Genomic DNA, 20564 nt, shown 5'->3' on the forward strand with positions numbered 1-20564 from the left:
TGTAGAAGTGTTCAGAGTCTCCTCGACTCCCCACACCCAGTCCAGGGAAATAGGAGAGTAGAGGGGAGAAAGTTTTGTGGAGTTAGAGGCTCCAGAACAAGGCTCAGTGAGGGCTTGGGCAGAGGGAGCTGTTAGGAAAATGGGTGGGAGAGGAAATTTTAATAATTCTAACTCTGAACTGTGTTTTCAATTCACCCTAGGGTTTTCTTAAAATCTAAGAAAATGGTTTGAATTACGTTGGTATTGCCTGTTGCAGTGGGAATTTCTTTTATAGAAACATGACCTTGAGGTTGAACAACATGGGTTCTGGCTATTAAAAAGTTCAAAAGCATTACTGCATTTTATCAAACACCAAAATGCCACCTTGAATTACAGAAAAAAGCTGGGTCATCTCAAGAAATCTTGTTCATTTGCTGTTTAATCAAAAAGTAACATAAATCAATGGAGTATAAACCGCCATCCTCCACCTAATTATTTACCTCCCCTTCATCCACATTTTCATCATAATATACCTAAGATACTGGATCTATGTCTTGCTAAAAAAGTGTTGCATGAAATTTATAGGCTGCTTTACCCAGGAGTTACTTCAGACTTAAGCAAGTATGGTATTGTTAGCAGTTGAAACAACTGAAGATGATATTTTAGGAAAGTTTCCCAAGATCCCTCAGCTCTTCAGTGGAAAATTCACCCCCAGCTGACTCCAGAGCCCCAGCTTCCCTCATCATGCTGCTTTGTACCTACACCAAACATAATATATAGGCCAAATTTGCTGGGGTAGGAACAGGTGGGGAAGCAGAAGGCGACAGGCAGAGCCCTGTCCATTGGGTGTCTCGGGCCCTCATTTCAGAGGCCCTTAGGTGATGTTACGAAGCAGTTCAAAAACCAGTGTTTCTCGACAAAAGAGAAACAAAAAACATAAAGAAGACTTCATGAAAATGTAAAACTTTTGTGCTGCAAACAAAAAGACACCCCACAGAATGGGAGAAAATATTTGCAAATTATATATCTGATGAGACTTGTACGCAAAAGATGTAAGAACTCTTACAATAAAAAATAAGTAAAAATAAACTCTTGGGACTTCCCTGGCAGTCCAGTGGTTAAGACTCTGCGCTTCCACCACAGGGGGCAAGGGTTTGATTCCCTGGTCGGGGAACTAAGATCCCGCGTGACGCGTGGCAACATGGCCAAAAATAAAAATAACATAATTTTAAAAATTAAAACTCTTACAATAAAAGATAATCTAATTTTTAAATGGAAAAAAGAATTGAAGACATTTCTCCAAAAATATACAAATGACCGATAAACACATGAAAGCATGTTCAACATCATCAGGGAAATACAAATTGAAACCACAATGAGATACTGCTTCTCACCCAGTAGCATGGCTATAATGAAAAACACAGACAATAACAAGTGCTGACAAGGATGGAGAATTGGAGCCCTCATGAGGAATGTAAAACACTGCAAACACTTTGGGAGTCTGGCAGTTGCTCAAAATGTTAAACGTAACTGCCACAGGATCTAGCACTTTTACACCTAGGTACATACCCAAGAGAACTGAAAACACACATACATACAATCACGTGCACACGAATGTCCATAGCGGCATTATTCATTAATAGTCAAAAAGTGGAAACATACCAAGTGTCCATTCACTGATGAACGGATAAATATGATAGACCCATATGTGGTATATCCATACAATGGAGTATTATTCAGCCAAAAAAAAAAAAAGGAATGAAGCACTGACACAGCTTACAACTGATGAACCTTAAAAAGAAGCCAGTCACAAAAGACTACATATTTTATATTCTATTTATATATGAAACGTCCAGAACAGGTAAATCCATAGACAGAAAGCAGATTATTAGTTGCCAAGTGCTGAGGAGAGGGGGCTGGGGAGTGACTGCCAATGGGTGGTGCAGGGTTTCTTTTAGAGAGGGTAAAATTTTCTGAAATCAGACTGTGGTCATGGGGGCACAACTCTGTGAACATACTGTACTAAAATACTGTACACTTTAAATGGATGAACTGTGTGTGAATTTCATCTCAAGAATGCTGGTTAAGGGCTTCCCTCGTGGCGCAGTAGTTGAGAATCCGCCTGCCAATGCAGGGGATACGGGTTCGAGCCCTGGTCTGGGAAGATCCCACATGCCACGGAGCAACTAAGCCCGTGCGCCACAACTACTGAGCCTGCACTCTAGAGCCCGCGAGCCACAACTACTGAGCCCACGTGCCACAACTACTGAAGCCCACGCGCCTAGAGCCCGTGCTCCACAACAAGAGAAGCCATGGCAATGAGAAGCCCGCGCACCACAAGCAAGAGTAGCCCCCGCTCGCCGCAACTAGAGAAAGCCCGCGTGCAGCAACGAAGACCCAAAAGCAGCCGAAAATAAATAAATAGATAAAAAATAAAAATTATAAAAAAAAATCAACTGGTGAAACTCCAGGAGGCCCCTCCCTCCTGCTAAATAAGCATTTTTTAAAATGCCGTCTTGACTTCCTCTTCCATGGTGCCATCTTCTTGCTTGCTCTAGTTTGTTTCCTTGCTCTCTTTCTTGTAGGAGGGGGTGAACTACTTCCTCATAATCTCATGTTCTTAATAAAACATGAACATAGAAAAAAATCCCATGTTTTGGAAAAAAGTAATGTATTATACCATAGCTCATGCTGTGGCTATGAAGTCAATACAAATATACAATTGTGTTCTAATTTATGGCAAGTGTCTACAAGTAATTCTCATGTGCTCAGTATTTTAGTAACAATGTTTAAAACAGGAACACATGTAGATAAGGAAATGAGTAAATTCAAAATGTGCAGCTTTATATAAACATTTTACCAAAAAAATTTTAAGCACTTAGCAAGGGCACAGACTATCACTTCGTTTAAGTGACATAATTTAACAACTGCTTGGACAACATCTATAATATACATTATGAGTTTCTTCATCATAAAGACCTCATTTTTAATCTTCCCTTCTTGACCTTCCCCCACTGGAAGATAAAACCAGTGAGATTTTCAGTACAATTTACAATTCATTTTATTATTCTGGTGCAAGAAAACATTCCCAGGTTTATTTCCAATTTCAGTTTCAGAAAAACTGACCTGAAATTTAGTCTTTAATAGCTGTGATCACCAATAAATGTGTAAGATTATAAAAGGTGAATTAACTCGTGGGTAGTACAAAGTCAATGCAGAAGAATCTTTCCTACCTAAAGCATTTTTTTTAAACTGTAGAGCAATCCCATTCATTTAAAACACTTATGTGTTAAAATAATATATTTCAGTTGATTATGGACATCACAAATAGAATGTAAAAGATGTTACATTTCTTCAAGTACTATTTGTTTCATTCTGTTCAATTTTGTGTTTCCTACCACCCATTCTACAGGTCAATCAAAATACAAATGCGTGCAAATAATACAGGTTATTGAAATGAAATAAAATTCAAGGAGAACAAAATTAAGAATTAACTTATGAGGTAAGTTTTACTTTCGTGTGTTCAGATATCACAGTTGTTAAGAAATGCCTCTCTTTACAAAGCATATTTAACATGTAAATATATTATATCTTCACTGAGCCCTTATCTCTAGAGCCCAAAATCAAGTTGAGTAAAATTCCATGCCTCCTAGAATATTAAATACCATGCAGCACAGTATTTTTAAAAATGTTAACTTTTAAAGCAGAATTCACGTATATTTCTGCCCAATGGAAAATAAGTTCATTAAAACCATTTGAAATGATGCATTTAACTTGAAATAAGTTACTAAAATTCCAACATAAATGTAACTATCTGTAACCAGTGTAATCCGCCTATCCCCAAAACAATGTAGTGGGGGCAAAACGTTCAAAGGAGAAAGCATCAGAATGTGTGTAAAAGAGCACTGAGAAGCCAAGCTTCCCAGAGCTTTTCTGGGGATGAAGAGTGACTGTCACATCTTTCTACCCAACTGAGAGTTCCTACACCAAGTCAAAGTGGACCATCAAACTGAAATATTCCATATTTCCCAATGGTCAACCAGTTGGGCACAGAAGCTGTGAGCTGTTCACCTTGCCCAGGCTGCAGACCAACCTGAACTTCAGCTTTTAACGTTCTTATACTGCAGAGAGGTGCAGGGTGGAAGCCATTCAAAGCCTCATGAAACGGAATGGTAAATTCCCATCTTCTGTCCCCCGTCAACTTCCTGTAATTCAAATCACCCTTAAATAAAATTAAATGTGCCTTTTGTAGTGTAGCATATAAGTCAGGAGCGACTTGAGGCATTGCACTGAATTCATGAGGCAGAGTCCAAAAGATGTGATCGAGGTAAACCCATCTGCCCATTTTAATATGGTTTTCCCAGTCAACCCCACATTTGGACACCCACTTATGATTAGAATGTTTTAGTTGTTCGATCATCCAGTTAAAATCATGTAGAGTAGTATCAGAAACAAACCATGGAATCGTTTTCCCATAAAAATGGATCTCAGTAGCCAGTTTAGAGGACAACAGGAAGTCAGCTAATACTAAATCTGTAACAAGTTCAAACCCAGAATTATCCAGAACAATATCCACTCGAGTAATAGATGCTTTTTCTCTTTTTTTTTTGCAATTGCTAAGCAATGACCAAAGATGTTCCATGTCATTCACTAAAATGAAAGGTTTTAGGTCTTCCAAAGAATTTATTAAATTGGTCTTCTGAGAAATAGTTTTCCCACCTGATAGAGACAGATCACACTTATTTCCCCACAGTGAAATCTGAAAAAGAAAAAGCACAAAACATTTACCCTTCTTTTGAATAACCAACAAAAACTCTATTACGTAGGATGTAATGGGAGGTGGGGTTGCTAAAAGTATTCATAAAATTCATTTCTACAAAACTCTTAATATAAAATGTCCATCCAATCTACATTATCTCTAAGTATACTGTATCAAAAAGGTAAAACAATGAAACTTTAGCCAGTATGCAATGAACTTAAGAAAAAAAACAGTTTGAATGATTTTAGCACTCACATTGTTTAATCAGAGTGAAAGTTTTTGCATCTTGCAGATATTATTAGAACATGATCAGATGCTGTAAAATGAGGCTACAAAGTTTACTTTATAATCCAGAGTCAAGAGAAAATAAAAATTCCCCATCCTTAGGACCTGGCAACTTTTCTGGGATTTAGTTCTCTCACTTGTAAAATAAAGAAATTGAACACGGTGATAACTAAAGATTCTGCCAACTCTAATAATCTATTATTCCACTTTGAAATACTCAAGTTTATTTTGTAGGAAATGGTATGTAGCCCCATTTTTTTAAGCTCTAACTAAAATTACATGTTTAGAACTGTAGGCTCTAGAATCAGACGGACCTGGGTTCAAATCCTAGCATCTCCAATAAACCACCACCGGTAAATTAAGCTCTAAGGCTCAAATTCCACAACTGAAAAATGAGATAATAATAGCACTTAGCTCGTAGAGTTATTCTGAGTATCTGACATAATGCATGTAAGTAATGTACCCAAAAGCTGGCATACAGAAGTAGTCAATAAATATTAGCCCAAACAGGCTCTAGTATTCTGTGATTCAAAATAAGAGGAAAGTGCATGTTCCAACCAAGAATATTATTTTAAAAAGAAAGATAACGCAAGTGTCCAAATCTGATGAAGAAACATACAAGGGCACACATGACGGCACTCTACAGCTGAGGTCAGGGTCTCTGTTGGCCTACGGCACATTTCCTTCAGATCGTCTTCCAGTTCGTAATTCTGTATTTATTTGTGCCATTATTTGTTTATATTCCTTCAGGATTACAAGTTCAATGACAACAAGGACTAGTCTGCTTTCCTCACCACCACATGCCCGGCATCTAGAACAGTGTTTGATGAAGTTGACACTGAAATATTTGTGTGAACAGTGGTGGAGTGCTGTGGCTTTTAAAAACATCAATAATTCCCTAGAAACTAAGACACCTTCAGGCTTCCTGTAGGAAGGTAACCTGCTGGTCATCGTGAGCACTAATGGGGACAACTTTGGCTTCCTTTACGTGGGAGAAGAGTGGCAGTTTGGGGTAGCTGGCTGAACTAGATGACAGAAGATAGATCAGTACGCTTTCTTCTTCACAATTTATTATACTTACGGGACAAAGAACATATTCAAAGAAGATTATTTCCCAAAAGAATGGGCTGGCTAGGGGCAGGGAGTGACATGCTGATTTTTTCTTTTCTTTTCTTTTCTAATTCTAAGCTAACTATAATAGTGAGAGGGGGAAATAATACTTCCGTTTATTAGTTAACAGAACCATGACCACTTTTCTTCCAAACTCAAAATATGCCTTTCCTGCTTCACCATTCAGCTTACTTTGCTCGCCCTCAAAGTTTCATCAGGACTTTATCACATCCCACAACTATCAGCACATTCTGTAGCCTCTACTTTCAAAGTATATGCAGAATCTGGTGACATTTACCATCTCCGATGCTACCAACTTGGTCCAGTCTGCCCTCACCTGAGTCACTGTAGTAACAAATCTCCCATTTCCACCCTCATGCCTTCGGTCTGTCCTCAGAAGTAATCCTTGAAATAAGTCATTTAATGTTACTCCTCTGGGCTTCCCTGGTGGTGCAGCGATTGAGAATCCACCTGCCAATGCAGGGGACACAGGTTCGAGCCCCGGTCCAGGAAGATCCTACATGCTGCACAGCAACTAAGCCCGTGCGCCACAACTACTGAGGCTGCGCTCTAGAGCCCGCGAGCCACAACTACTGAGCCTGCATGCCACAACTACTGAAGCCCGCGCGCCTAGAGCCTGTGCTCCGCAACAGGAGAAGCCACCGCAGTGAGAAGCCCGCGCACCGCAAGGAAGAGTAGTCCCTGCTCGCTGCAACTACAGAAAGCCCGATCGCAGCAAGGAAGACCCAACGGAGCCAAAAGTAAATAAATAAAATAAATAAATTTATTAAAAAAAAAAAAAAGTTACTCTTCTGAGCAAAACCCTCTAACAGCTTCCCGCTTCATTGTGAGCAAAATCCAAAGTCCTCGCCTTTGCTCCGGAGGCACGCTGGCTTCTGTGCAGCCGCGCCCCGCAGGCCCTCACCTCTGCTCCCCATTCCCTGAGGCCTCCCCGGCAGGGTCTCCCACACACCTGGCAGGCTCCCCCCTCAGGGCTCCGCAGGAAGCCCCACCCAGACGTGAGGGGACCCCCTCCTTCACCTGCCTCGGGTCCCGCCCCCCTCCTTAGCATGCCCTTCCCTGGGGGCCCGGCTTAAAACTGCAGCTCTGCACCCCTCCCCCACCACTCCAGGTCCCCCTTCCCGCTCTATTTCTCTGCCGAGCACTTTCAAACATCTCTTTCTGGAAATGTTTCGAACGTCTTCCGGGAAGTAAGGGCTGGGGAAACTGCTGTGTAAAACCACATACTTTCAAATAGTTCTGATTATAATGATATATTTTAAATTTTAGGATGTTTTGAATGAGAATTCAAAACTAAAGACAAGATAGATGAAGAAATGTAATAAAACCATATGAAACAGGCCATGGGCCACCCGACTGTTTCCACCTGCTGATGACAACTGCACAACAGCTGTGCTCCACTCTGCCCAACACTTACAGGAACGAAGCTAGTTTAATTCTCAGGTCAAATCATGAGGCGCATAGGACCACCCTCACTTAACCGATGAGGAAACTGACGCTCAGAAACATTAAGTACCTTGCTTCAGGTCCAACCACAAGTAAGTGACACGGCCAATATTCAAAGCCAAGTCAGGCTGGGCCGATCAGATGACTGTGAACTTCAGTATCTCTCAAGAATGACAGAGCTATGAAGCCAGATGACTCCTGTGCCACTAAAACCTCCAGCGGGAGTAGAAGAAATTTCAAAACCCCTTTTCAGAGATTAAATGGATTTTCATCTCTCGAATAGATAATTATTAAAATGATAAAAGGGCTTCCCTGGTGGCGCAGTGGTTGAGAATCTGCCTGCCAATGCAGGGGACACGGGTTCGAGCCCTGGTCTGGGAAGATCCCACATGCCGCGGAGCAACTGGGCCCGTGAGCCACAACTACTGCGCCTGCGCGTCTGGAGCCTGTGCTCCGCAACAAGAGAGGTCGCGATAATGAGAGGCCCGCGCACCGCGATGAAGAGTGGCCCCCACTTGCCGCAACTAGAGAAAGCCCTCGCACAGAAACGAAGACCCGACACAGCCATAAATAAATAAAAATAAATAAATAAAAATTAAAAAAATAAATAAATAAATAAAATAAAAAAATAAATAAAATGATAAAAAATGATCACTGATAACTTAAATGACAATATGTAAACATGTTTTGCTGTTAAACGTGTACCAGTTTATTTTTCAACTATTTAAATAAACAAACTGAGGAGATGAATTATTACATTTACCTGAAGAACTTTAAAAAACTCATTCTTCAGCTGATTTTCATCTAGTTCTTCAATAGTTTTCATCAACTCTTGCAGGTGAGTACATAAAGCAATGATAGATTCCTGAGACTCAAAGAAATTTTGGTCTTTTAATTCTTTAAATATATCAAAGTCATCGATTGGTGGACTAAAGTAGGAAAAAAGCATAAGTGAAACATTTATATAACTCTGTACTTTTTTTTTTAACATTTGGGTAATTGCAGTTTATTAAAGGAAAGAGAATAGTAGCATCCCATCTAAAAAATTACTGGTAATTTTTACTAGGTATAACATAGATCAAGTTACACAAAAATAATAATCAAATTACACAAAATAAATCAAATTAAACAAATTATGCAAAAATAAATCCCCACACTCATTTTAACTAACTGTCAAATGTTCCTTAATCAAATATTTTACTGGAAGCATTAAATAATTATAGGGACTGTATCTATAATTACTTACCCAGTGGGTTTTCAGGGCAAAAGGGGAAAAAGAAACAAAATTTCAAGACAATTGCTTTAGTTCAACAAACATTCTTTTGGGTGCTCAGGGTGGCCAGGTTCCAAGTAACAAACATATAGATATAAACAGAATAGTTGAATACAATGTAGTGATTACTAATAGAGTCAAATACAGATTATGGGAACCCAATGACTACTTGAGATAGATCAGACAATATTAATGTAAATTTTATTATAATGACAAATTTTGATCATTTATGTGTAGAGTTTTAATTTTTTAGCAACTTTTACTCCCAAGTTGACTTTGACCAATGGTGATGTATGTGCCATGGCTACATCTTCATGTTGTCCAATGAGAGATCAAATAGTATTAATACTGGCCTAAGAAAAACATAACTCAGAAGACAGAAATACTAACATAAAAGACTTTACAGAATCAAATGTCAACAACATTCAGATCATCTGTTCTTCAAAATTAGCTACTTTTTCTATGGGTCTCCTACCTTAGGGTAAAAAGGCAATGTGGCTGATGCAATGGGATTGATTAAAATCAAAACCAAAAACATACCAGAATTTACACATCCAAATGATGGTTGCCTCCCTTCTCAGTCAGTCACCTTGGGAAGCTACACCCTTAGTCCAAGAATGTTGCCATTGCTCAAAGCACTTTTGGAATTCCTCTCTGGGGATTTTCTTCAGAACCTGTGGCACATTATTAAACGTCCTGTCAGTGACAGTATACCTTCATCCTTTGGAGTTTAATTTGTTTTTGGAAACAGCCAAAAGTCACTCAGAGCAATTTCAGTAGAATGAGGCATGTAAATCAAATGGAATAAAGTATTTTTGATCAAAAATGAGGAGTGACTAAAAAATAATGAGACTAATCTTTTTTTGAGGTTTGTAAACTGGCTCTGAAAGAAGTTCCAAAGAATTAAAAGACGTTTTTAGCAATGGCAGCATTGCTGAAGTGAATCAGTCTCTCGAGGTGACTTAAAAGGACAAAAATTATTTGGGTGCGTGGGTTCAACTGCAGGGGTCAGCAGACTGCAGCTTGCAGACCCCCTCTGGCCCACCACCTGTTCTGTATGATCTGCAAGCTCAGAACGGTTTGCACATTCTTGAAGAGTTGAAAAAAATTAAAAAAGAAGATTTTGTGACACATGAAATTCAAATTTCAGGGTCTATAACTGATGTTCTATTGGAACACAGCCATGCTCATTTACATACTGCCTATGGCTGCTTTGGCACCGCTAGAGCTGAGTAGCTGCAACAAAGACCATGTGTCTTCCAAAGCCTAAAAGATTGACTATTTGGCCCTTCACAGAAAAAGTTTGTGGACCCTTGTTCTTGTGCTTTATTAACAAATCCTTCATTAATTTAAAGTCACAACTCATGTTAAGAATGAGACTTGTTCCTTATATTTAAGAGAGCAAACTCACATAGCTATAAATGATTTCAGATTTTAAAACGTTTGCTATTTTAGAATCTACTATAGCTGTATATGTGTACACAATGACCAAGGGGTTCTCTCCTAGGTATATACGCAACAGAAACACACACGTATGTTCACCAAGAATATGTGTTCGAGTATTTGTAGCAGCACTCTTCATAATAACCCCAAACTGGAAACTACTCAAATATCCATCAACAATAAAACAGGTCAACAGATTGTCATGTATTCATATCATGCAATACTATACAGCAATGAAAACGAATGGTTTACAATGATATGCAACAGTATGGATGAGTCTCACCAATGTAATGCTGAGTAAAAGAAACCAGACACAGAACTACCTCCATAAAATTTCATTTAAATGAAGTTTAAATACAGGCAAAACTAATGCAGGTCACGATAGTGGTGACCCTTAAGGGGCAGTGATGGTGGTGACTAGAAGTGGATCCAAAGGGGCCTAAATTCTGCCTCTTGATCCAGCCACTGGGGACACAGCTGAACACTTAAGACATGTGCACTGTTCTGCATGTATATCACACTTTAATAAAAGCTTAAAAATGTCTGCCATTTTCTCCGTACTTTCATTTTTCAATATCTGAAGTATATTTACTTAATATATTTAAATTTTACGTATGGCTAAAACTTTGAATCTTAATTTAGATCTGCAGATTATTCAACCATTTAACTCTAAAAAAAACTAAAATACACATCTTGACAAAGAAAATTAGAAGTATGTTTCAGTGTAAGGGGCAAAATCAACAGAAACATATCTTAAAGCTAACGTGTGCTTTGGGATCCTGCAAAAGTTAGGAAGACCATGCTTTGGTCACTCTGGAGGGGTGACTGACACAGGACAGGAATTCTTCCTATAAGAGCCCTAACAAATTGGACACTTAAAAACTACTTCAGGGGTAGTGATAAATTAGGAGTATGGGATTAACAGATACAAACTACTATACATAAAAGAGATAAGCAACAAGGATTTACTACATAGCACAAAGAACTATATTCAGTATCTTGTAATAACCTATAATGGAAAATAATCTAAAATATATATACACACATATATATTTATCTGAATCACTTTGCTGTACACCTGAAACTAACACAATATTGTAAATCACTGTACTTCAATTAAAACAAACAAACAACTTCAGTGCTAGTTCTGCTGTAGGACAGCCTTTCTTTGCACTGACCTGACACCTGAGTATGGTACAGTATCAGACAAATCCCCGGACCTTCAAATATCTGCCACAGAGATCACCTTAGGAGAGTTCCACATCCATGGCTGACTAATATTCTCATTCCTGGAACTTAAAGCTGAATTTTGCCTCTACCCCTCTTATCAAGCTATTCCTGAACCTACGGGTTGAGCAGCACAGGCTGGGCAGAGTCTCCCTGGGGCCTGGAGAGAAAAACTGATATGCAGGCCCCATCACAGACAAATTAAATCATCAGGATTTAATGTAACAATTTCCAAATCTGTACGTTTAAAAACAAAACAAAGAACTTTTCCCCAACTGGGTGACAAATGTGCAGCCAGGTCGGTAAGCTCCTGCCTTAGAGTTTCCATTCTCTGAACCTGATCCGCCTCTAAAATCAAACTCAGAAACAGCATTCCTGTCACCTTTCTATCTTCCAAACTCCACTAAGCCTGTTCAGGGTGCTACTCAGCGTTTCAGCACTTCAGCAGCTTTGTCTAATACCATGGATATTTTCCAAAGTTATGAAACCATCACCCAGAACGTCAGACTAACCTTAGTCCTAGAAAGATATTGAAATGTACTACTTGTGTGAGGAGGGCTCTAATCCGATTTACACAGACCAGGCTCAAATACTGGCCGTACCATTTACTAACCATGCAGCCCTGGGCAAGTTACTAATCTCTTTGAGCCTCAGTTTCCTCCACTGTAGAATGGAAATCGTAACACCTATACTTCACTGGGCTGCAAAGTAACTAGAACGGAGCTGGTGTTCAATATATGACAGTGCCTAGTGTTTGCTATAGTCTTTTGCTTGGATCTGTGAGCCAGAAAATGTGCTATGTTTTTGGGGTTTTTTTGTTGTTTTTTTTTAACAAATTAGATTTTTTTTTTTTAAGATCAAATTTATAGAGAGAATGTTTTGCTTATTTCTTTTTTTTTTTAATTTTATTTATTTATTTATTTATTTATTTATGGCTGTGTTGGGTCTTCGTTTCTGTGCGAGGGCTTTCTCCAGTTGTGGCAAGCGGGGGCCACTCCTCATCGCGGTGCGCGGGCCTCTCACTATCGTGGCCTCTCTTGCTGCGGAGCACAGGCTCCAGACGCGCAGGCTCAGTAATTGTGGCTCACAGGCCCAGCCGCTCCACGGCATGTGGGATCCTCCGGGACCAGGGCTCGAACCCGTGTCCCCTGCACCGGCAGGCGGACTCCTAACCACTGCGCCACCAGGGTAGCCCTGTGCTATGTTTTTAACATTATATTCTGGTTTTAGAGCATAAGACCGAAAACATACTTATTCAGCAAATACAAAAACTTTTGACTTTAAAATAATTTATAAAGATGAAGACAAAAAAAAGTGAATAGACTCAAATTTACGCATGTTCCCCAAAGTCATCTTTTTATTTTAATATTAGTGCTGGTTTAATCAATTGTTTTCAATTATCCTATGCTATGTTTAGGAATAGATACCAAAGGATTCCTCTTATTCAGCAAACCGGTATTTCTGTAACCTGTGAACTAAAAGAATGATCCATATCACACTTTCTTCTGCTCTACAGGTCAGTTCTCCATCAGAATTTTCCTAGGAAAAATTAAATTAGTATAAACGAACCTATAAAAAATTATTTGGGGGACTTCCCTGGTGGTCCAGTGGTAAAGAATTCACCTTCCAATGCAGGAGATGCGGGTTCGATCCCTAGTCAGGGAACTAAGATCCCACATGCCGTGGGGCAACTAAGCCCGCGTGCCCCAACTACTAATCTCACCCACTCTGGAGCCCGTGCGCCACAACTAGAGAAGAGAAAACCTGCACACCACAACGAAAGAGGAGTCCGCGCGCCACAACGAAGATCCTGCGTGCCGCAACTAAGACCTGACGCAGACAAAAAAAATAAACTAATTAATTTTAAAAATTATTTTTTTCCAATCTAGCTGTTAAAAAAAGAGCTAAAAATTATTAAGACAGTGTGTAAAACAATGTAGTGACTCCTTTCACCAAATAATTCTGACATATTATTTATTTTTATAAACAAAACATATGCTTACTTTGTCCTGTCTTGATTTTTTATATAAATAATTATTTCAAATTAACATTTTTTGTTCAATAAGTACATTTTGTTTTACTCTACAAATAAGTAAGTTTTTATAAGGATTTTTATATCTGAATATCCTATTCAGATATTCAATCTTAGGTCTATTCTGGGCAAGTGGATTATAATTGCCAAGAATGTATTACAGCAATAACATTTGCAGAAATATCAAATAGTGCCATTAATATCTGTTGAACTGAATACAGGCTTCTACTGGTTTTTATTTGAAAACTTATCATTTTATAATTTTTTAAAAAGCACAAATTATCTAAAACATTTGTTATTTGATGGCTATATACTTACCTTTGGATAACTGCTTCATGAATCCTACGATACATGTAGCATTCGACAAACAACCACGGTGAGAGAAACCACCTTGGTTTTCCATTACTTTCATTTAAAAGGCTCTGTTGATATTCTAGGTACTGATTCCATAGGTCAGTATCAACAAACTTCTCAACCAAAGGAACAATTGGTTTATCTGTTTGCAATTCATTCCGTAATTTAGAAAGAAGAGAAATTGCTTTCTTTTCAGCTTCCAGGCCTTTCTGCAGAAATACAGGGGGAAGAAAAAAAAAATACACACACACACACACACACGTATATATGAATAGTTTACATGTAATTAATTTATATATAATTATTTCATCTATAAATATAAGTATATATGTACACACATATATACATAATTCCTCTAGGGTAGCAAATATTTATGTATCTAAATTTAAGAAGAAAAAAACTAATACATTTCAAAACTACATTTTATGTCTTTCAAAAACTATTATAAACATTTAAATTTAGAATTCTTAAGTTGAAAAATCAAAGAACAACACAGATCTCATATCAACATTATGTTGCCTTATCAAGCCTGCCTTTTTTTTTTAAGTTTCACCATATGAACTTATCTCCAGGTGGAATGACCATTACCACAGAGGGAAAACTGCTTATTGTGTTTCTGTTAGAGTTAACCAAAAAAGAATTAATGTTAAAACACAATTCTTACCTCTCCATGTTTCTCGAAAAATTCACTTTTATGTCGATGCAATGTATCAATAGCTTTGGTTAAGATCTGTGGTAATCTGTCTTTAACTGTAAGATATGCAAATGACCTAGAAAAGAGTCATATACACAGTATATTACTTAGGAGCATTAACACGAGAAGGCTGGTCATCTTTCAGTTTCTGGAACACCTCATTTAAATTCAAATTCCTTCTCATACAAGCCCTGTAAAGTAAACCAGCATTGCCCAACTCCTATAGTAACACAGGAAAATCTGAAAACCTCTCTGGTATATGGTAAAAGCTAAGCACTCTTTGTGCCTCGAATTCCAGGCTCTACCCTGGAGTCTACTTAATCTTTCTTATCTTTCTCATTGTATTCCTTTTATTTTCCTTAATCAGAAACTAGTTTAACAATGGGATAGGACAGAAAAAGAGTTATCCTAAAAATCAAACAGGCTTTCCTCCTAGGTCTATTACTTACTAAGTGACTTCTACTTAGAAAGATGAATGAGGCAATGGATGTAAAACTGCCTGAAAGACTTTACTGTGCTAGAAAAATATAATGAAAGATATTTATGAACGTGCTTCTCTTTGTCTATACTCTTAGCCAACTTGATTCTTTTCTAAGGTTTTCCTTGCTGCCTTCTTTACCTGCCTAATAACTCCTTCCATCCTCTCTGCCCCTAAACAAAATTAAGGCATATTACCATCTTGCTCTCCCAACCAGAAAATTAGAGATTTTCGAAAAGTGTCAAAGAATGAAGAAAGCTGGAGAAGAACAAAACTTGAGTATACCTGAATCAAAAATTAAAGATATACTTGACTTTAGACAAGCAAAAATCAAGGGTTACAGATTATCACTGTATGTTTAATTAGTTTAAGGACATACATGATTCGGTTAGAAAAAAGACTTTAGTACTGTGCAGTTTTTAGATAGAAAGCACAAAACTTAACTGATCAGTTCATGTATATCTTCAGATCACCAGAGACAAAGTAAAAATGAAGAAAGTTGGAATACTTCTGCCCAAATCTCCTATTCTAACTTTAATGTGGGATCATCACACTTCTAAAAGTTCAAAGACCTTATTGCAATTTTTAAAAATAGGGTTATATACCCTGAGTATTTTTTCAAGAGGCTTCCTCAAATGTTAACCATAAAACTCAAAAAAATAGCAAAAAAGTAGGAAAAGTGTTTTCTGATTCTGTGGTGTTTTACAGTGAGTAGGTTTTAATATGCATAATAACTGCTCTGATCAGAATTTAACTGTTAACAATTACTACTAATTCCTTGGGAGAAGAGAAAGAATATTAAATCACTTGACACTTGAATTTTCCAAGGCAGCAGATACGAAAAGAAGTGACAGTCCTTTGAGATTTTACTTAACTGGAAAATTATTCTATTTTTCCAGCTACTAAATTTCCTCAAAGGCTTCCATCTCTAAGGGTAAGGTCTCAGGTCCAGGACTTGGGTGAGAGCAGAGATGCCTAGGACTCAAAATTTAAGGACGCAGACACTCCCTATATTTGCCTGAAAGTGAGTACATGCTTAAATTCTGGGACATTGGCCTCTCTGGCCTCAATCTACTGCCGATACGGTCAATTTCTTCCAAGTACTCTTGTGTTTTGCCATCTTTTGCAGTAAGGACGTATTTCAAATATAAATTGGGCCTCTCAATTTATACAGACAGATATAATAATGTTATAGAATCTATAACATGACACCTAAAACGCAAGAAGGTACAGGCACTTTTTATAGTGGGATTATGAATTGATCTGGTCAGCAATAGGAAGAAACACATTTCTCGACAGATCTCAGACCCCTAACTTTTGCAGACAACTTTAATCCCCCCCAGAGTAGGTTTATTAATTAAAATATGATTAAAGCCACGCGCTGCAACACTCTGAAAGGAGGCATACACTCTCAAGACAGTCATGCGTAAGTTAAAAAAAAAAACCAAAACCAAAAAAAAAAAAACAAAACAGTATCGAACCACTTGAAAGACGCGTCAACTGATACACATTAATACAAGGCTATCAAAACCCCTGAACCACCATTGTAGAGAGGTGGGGGTAAGCGGAGATTTTCAGTCGGGGTTCGCAGTCCGTTCCCGTGTAGGCAGGGAAGAAGCCACGAATCAGCGCAAGGAAGAAGCTGCAAAGCCGATACGACCCTGGAGCCCGGAGACCGGCCGCCTAGCCCTCGCCTCCCCGCAAGCCGTTAGAAACCGAGGCGCCGTCCCCGGGAAGCGGAGCCCGGACGGCGGGATGGAACTCGCTGGTGGCGGGAAGCAGGCGCCTCCGGCCCGCCGCTGCTTCCCCGCTGGTACCCACAGGTTCCCGACGAGGCCCAGATCTCCGCAAAAGTGGGGAGGAGGAAAAGGAGAGGAGCGGGGGAGGAAAGCGACACGAACCCTACGTCCCGTGCCGAGAGAGACACCGGAGGCCCCGCCATCACCTTCCGCGCTCCACACGCCAACGCTCGGGTTTCACACGCCGCAGGAAGGGAGGCGGTGCAGGCGCGGGGGAGGAGCTGAGAAAGGGAGGGATGTGGATTAAAAAAATGCTTTTGAATGAAGAAACTTTATTTGGTGCCCGTAGAAGAGACAAACAATGGCCGAGGACCCGGAGATCTTCCGGGGACGAAGGCGGGGACAGCTGAGGGCGACGAGAAAAGCGGAATAAGGAAGCGGGCGGAAGGCGGAAGCAACCAGGGACCGGGACGTCGCAGGAACTAGGGAGCGTATAAGGTCGCGGCAGCACGGGTCACGTGGTCCTACGGTCACGTGGACCGGGCGGCTTACGCTCCGCTGGGCCAGGAGTCCTGTGCGCCTGCGCAGTGTCGGGCTCTGGGCGGGGCGCTGGGTCTGTGTTGGGACTGGCTGCGGGAGCGCAGGGCTGCCGCCGGGACTCTTGTCTCTTGCCTGCGGCAGAGCCGTAGGAGCTTGCGCGTTTGGCGCGTCTGTCTTTTCCTCCCGCGGACAGGTTAGTGCACTACCTTGTTCTGGGAGCTTGTATGGTCTCGCACAGCGGTCCGCCCTTTGCTCCCCGCCGCCCTGAACGTCTCGCGTCACGTGTTTCACCGGTACAGCGGAGGCCCCCTGCCTATTACAGTGATCTTTGGTCGATTTAGCTGGGAGTGAAAAGCACTCCGTCCATACCCACGTACTGAACCCTTCTTTCAGCCAGTGCATAGCGGTAACTGCAAAGATAAAATAATTTTGAGCAGTTTAAGGAATTGGAAGGCGTGCTCCCAGAGATTAGCGCCACTTATCCATTGACTCATAGCCTAGTTGATATAGATTTCTTAGTTGGTATGTTCTTAAAAAGTAGAAAATGTGTCCAAGAACTGAGTGGCTGCCTTGTATTGCATTCAAAAAATACGAGTTGAATACCTGCTGTGTGCTGGGCACTCTGGTTACAGGAGACACAGCATGAACAAAAGGCAAATCTTCATCCTCAAGGAGCTTAGGTGCTACAGGAGAGAGACAAAGATCTCCTTTCCTCTTCTGTTTTTTTCCCTGTAACGTTGTGACTATTTAATGTATATTTTAGTGGTTTACCACGTGTATTATCTGTCACCCCCACTGTGATGTAAGTTTCAAAAGATAGGGATTTTCGTCTATTTTATTTTCAGCTGTATTAGCAAGTAGGACAATTTCTGTCACATGGTAGGAACTCAGTTCATAATTTGTTGTGTGAGTTAATAAATTAAGAACACAACGTGTTTGCAAGTGATGTTAAATGCAATGGAGAAATAGAGAGTGGAGGAAGCTAGAGTGTGGGTGCTGGTGTGCGTTTTAAATGAAGTGGTCGGGGAAGACTTCACTGTGTAGGAGACATTTGAGCAAAGGTCTGAAGGAGGTGAGGGAATGAGGCTTACAGACACCCGGGAGAAGAGTATAAGGGATAGTAAGTGCAGAGATCCAGAGACCAGAGTGACGGGAGCAAAATGAGCGGGGGGAAAAAGCTGGAGGAGATGTCAGAGTGGTGATAAAGGGCAGAGAATGGAGGGCCATGCAGTCTATCTTAAGGTGTTTGGCTTTTATTTAAAGTGAAATGTGAGGCCATCATCAAATTTTATGAAGAGGGAAGATGTAATCCGATTTGAGTTTGGTTGCTGTGTTCAGAAGAATCTGAAGAACAGAAGCTGGGAAACCAATTCGGAGGCTGTGACAGTAATCCCTGGGAAGGACAGCAGCTTGGACCAGGGTGGTGGCAGTGTTGGTGGAGAGGACCAGTCCGAACAAAGCCAGTGGGATTTGCTGACAGATTGGGTATGGAGAAGGAAGAGAAGAATAAGGTGGACTGCAGGTTTGGGGCCTTAGCAAAGGTAAGGATGTAATTGCTATTTCATGAGTGGGGGAGACTGGGAAGAATAGGATTTGCAGGAAGATTTCAGAAGCTCAGTTTTGAGCATGTTACATTTTTCATGCTCATCAGAGTAGTTTAGGGATAAATATTTGCTATTCATCAATTGTAGGTACTATATAAAACTATGAGATTGGGTGAGATCACCAGGAGCTGAGAATAGAGAAGAAAGGTGACCCAAATACTGGGCCTTGGTACATTACATTCTTGGGATGGGAAACCAGCAAAAGAGACATCCTACCAATGAGGTAGGATGAAAATGGCCAGCGTGGTATCCCAGAAGCGAGTGAGGGAGTAGGGTGGAGTGATCAGCTGTATCACATGTTGCTGGTCAGTCAGGTAAAATGAATACTGAGAAGTGACCACAGGACTTATAAATGTGGTGGTCGTTGCTCGCCTTGACAAATGGGTTTTGGTGAAGTGACAGAGATGAAAGCCCAATTGGAGTGGGTTCAAGAAAAATCAGAGAAGAGGAGATGGAGAGAGGCAATAAAACTCCTCTAAACGGAAAGGAGCTCAGAGAACAAGTGTAGTATGTGGAAGGGAAGATGGGTGTCGGGGAAGAGTTGTTTTTATAAGGTGGGAGAAGTCAGAGCCTAATAGGAATGTGTCAGTAAAAAGGGAAAAATAAATAGCATGGGAGAGAGAGGGGAGAAGAGCTTAACTATGTCTTCTGTAGGCAGGGAAGGAAGAGACTCGGTGTGCAGATAGAGGACCTGGCTGTAGATGGGACCACGGGCACCTCATCTGTAGCAGCAGAAGGGAAGACAAAGTATATGGGCACAAAAGCAATAGGTGGGCAGGTGGATGATGGCAAGAGCTGGTGGAAGTTCTCTCCTGATTATTTCTGTTTTGTCAGCCAAAGAGGAAGCAAGGTCGTTATTGAGAATGAGAAAGGAGGAGGCATTGAAGGTGTGAGGAGAGAGCGAAAAGTAAAATATAGTATGGAAGTACAGTATTTAAGATCGTTGAGTGGCATGAAGGGCCCACCTGAAGTGGGTGGTCATGATTTTAAAGTGAGACCAGATGGTTGTTGGTTGGTTGTCTGTCTCCAGCCACGTTGAGGTGCAGGAGTCCAGGCACAAATTGGGTGTGAATTATATTTAATTCACGTTGAGGTTTTGTCACGTGGGTATGTGGAAGAGAGGGGTGCAAGGGATTTGGGGCCCATGGAATATAGCTAAGTGTGGGGGAAGTGATGTGGGGAGTGAGGGGCAGTGAAAAAGTGCTTGGATCATTGAATTGTAGGTCCTGTTGGGGTTGAAGAACTGTTGGAATTGGGTGATAGAAGGAGTGAGCCTGAAAGATCAGAGGTGGTGTTTGGAGAGTAGAATGCTTGAAATTGAGAACATGAGGTTACAGATACTGGTAATGACAGGTCTAGAGCAGGACCCTCCAACAGGTATACGATACAAGCCACACACGGCATTTTAAGTTTTCTAGACACTTTAAAAGTAAAAATTAAGAGGTGAGGTTAATTTTATCTAGCCCAATATATCTAAAAATATTATTTCAACAAGTGATCAATATAAAAATTATTGAGATATTTTACTTTTTTATATTAAGTATAAAATACAAGGTACCAAAAAAAATTATTTTTTAAAT

At 40.1% G+C, this 20564-nt stretch overlaps 2 protein-coding genes across 8 annotated transcripts in view; one reads left to right on the plus strand and one right to left on the minus strand.

The window, feature by feature from the left end:
• ARMT1 (acidic residue methyltransferase 1) overlaps positions 1-17124 on the minus strand; it is a 36603-nt gene extending 19479 nt beyond the window's left edge. The window contains exons 1-5 of one of the 2 annotated variants that reach the window (XM_082474824.1): positions 17003-17124; positions 14594-14699; positions 13894-14138; positions 8364-8529; positions 4699-4738 (exon numbers count right to left, since the gene is read on the minus strand). In XM_082474824.1, the coding sequence (XP_082330950.1) occupies positions 4699-4738; positions 8364-8529; positions 13894-14138; positions 14594-14699; positions 17003-17043 (598 nt within the window). In that variant the 5' untranslated portion in view covers positions 17044-17124. Of the gene's footprint in view, positions 1-400; positions 4739-8363; positions 8530-13893; positions 14139-14593; positions 14700-17002 lie in introns of those variants that run through there. The other variant, XM_082474823.1, reaches the window with a different exon arrangement.
• A 247-nt stretch (positions 17125-17371) lies between these two features.
• The window catches only part of RMND1 (required for meiotic nuclear division 1 homolog), a 45250-nt gene continuing 42057 nt past the window's right edge, over positions 17372-20564 (plus strand). For 3 of the 6 annotated variants that reach the window (XR_014267294.1, XR_014267295.1, XM_082474815.1), the window contains exon 1: positions 17375-17573. The gene's annotated coding sequence lies outside the window, so the exon portion shown is untranslated. Of the gene's footprint in view, positions 17574-18643; positions 18922-19638; positions 19755-20564 lie in introns of all 6 variants that reach the window. The other 3 variants (XM_082474817.1, XM_082474816.1, XM_082474819.1) reach the window with 3 other exon arrangements.

Source organism: Balaenoptera physalus, assembly GCF_965194825.1.
Source record: "Balaenoptera physalus genome assembly, chromosome: 9".
Classification (NCBI taxonomy): Eukaryota; Metazoa; Chordata; class Mammalia; order Artiodactyla; family Balaenopteridae; genus Balaenoptera; species Balaenoptera physalus.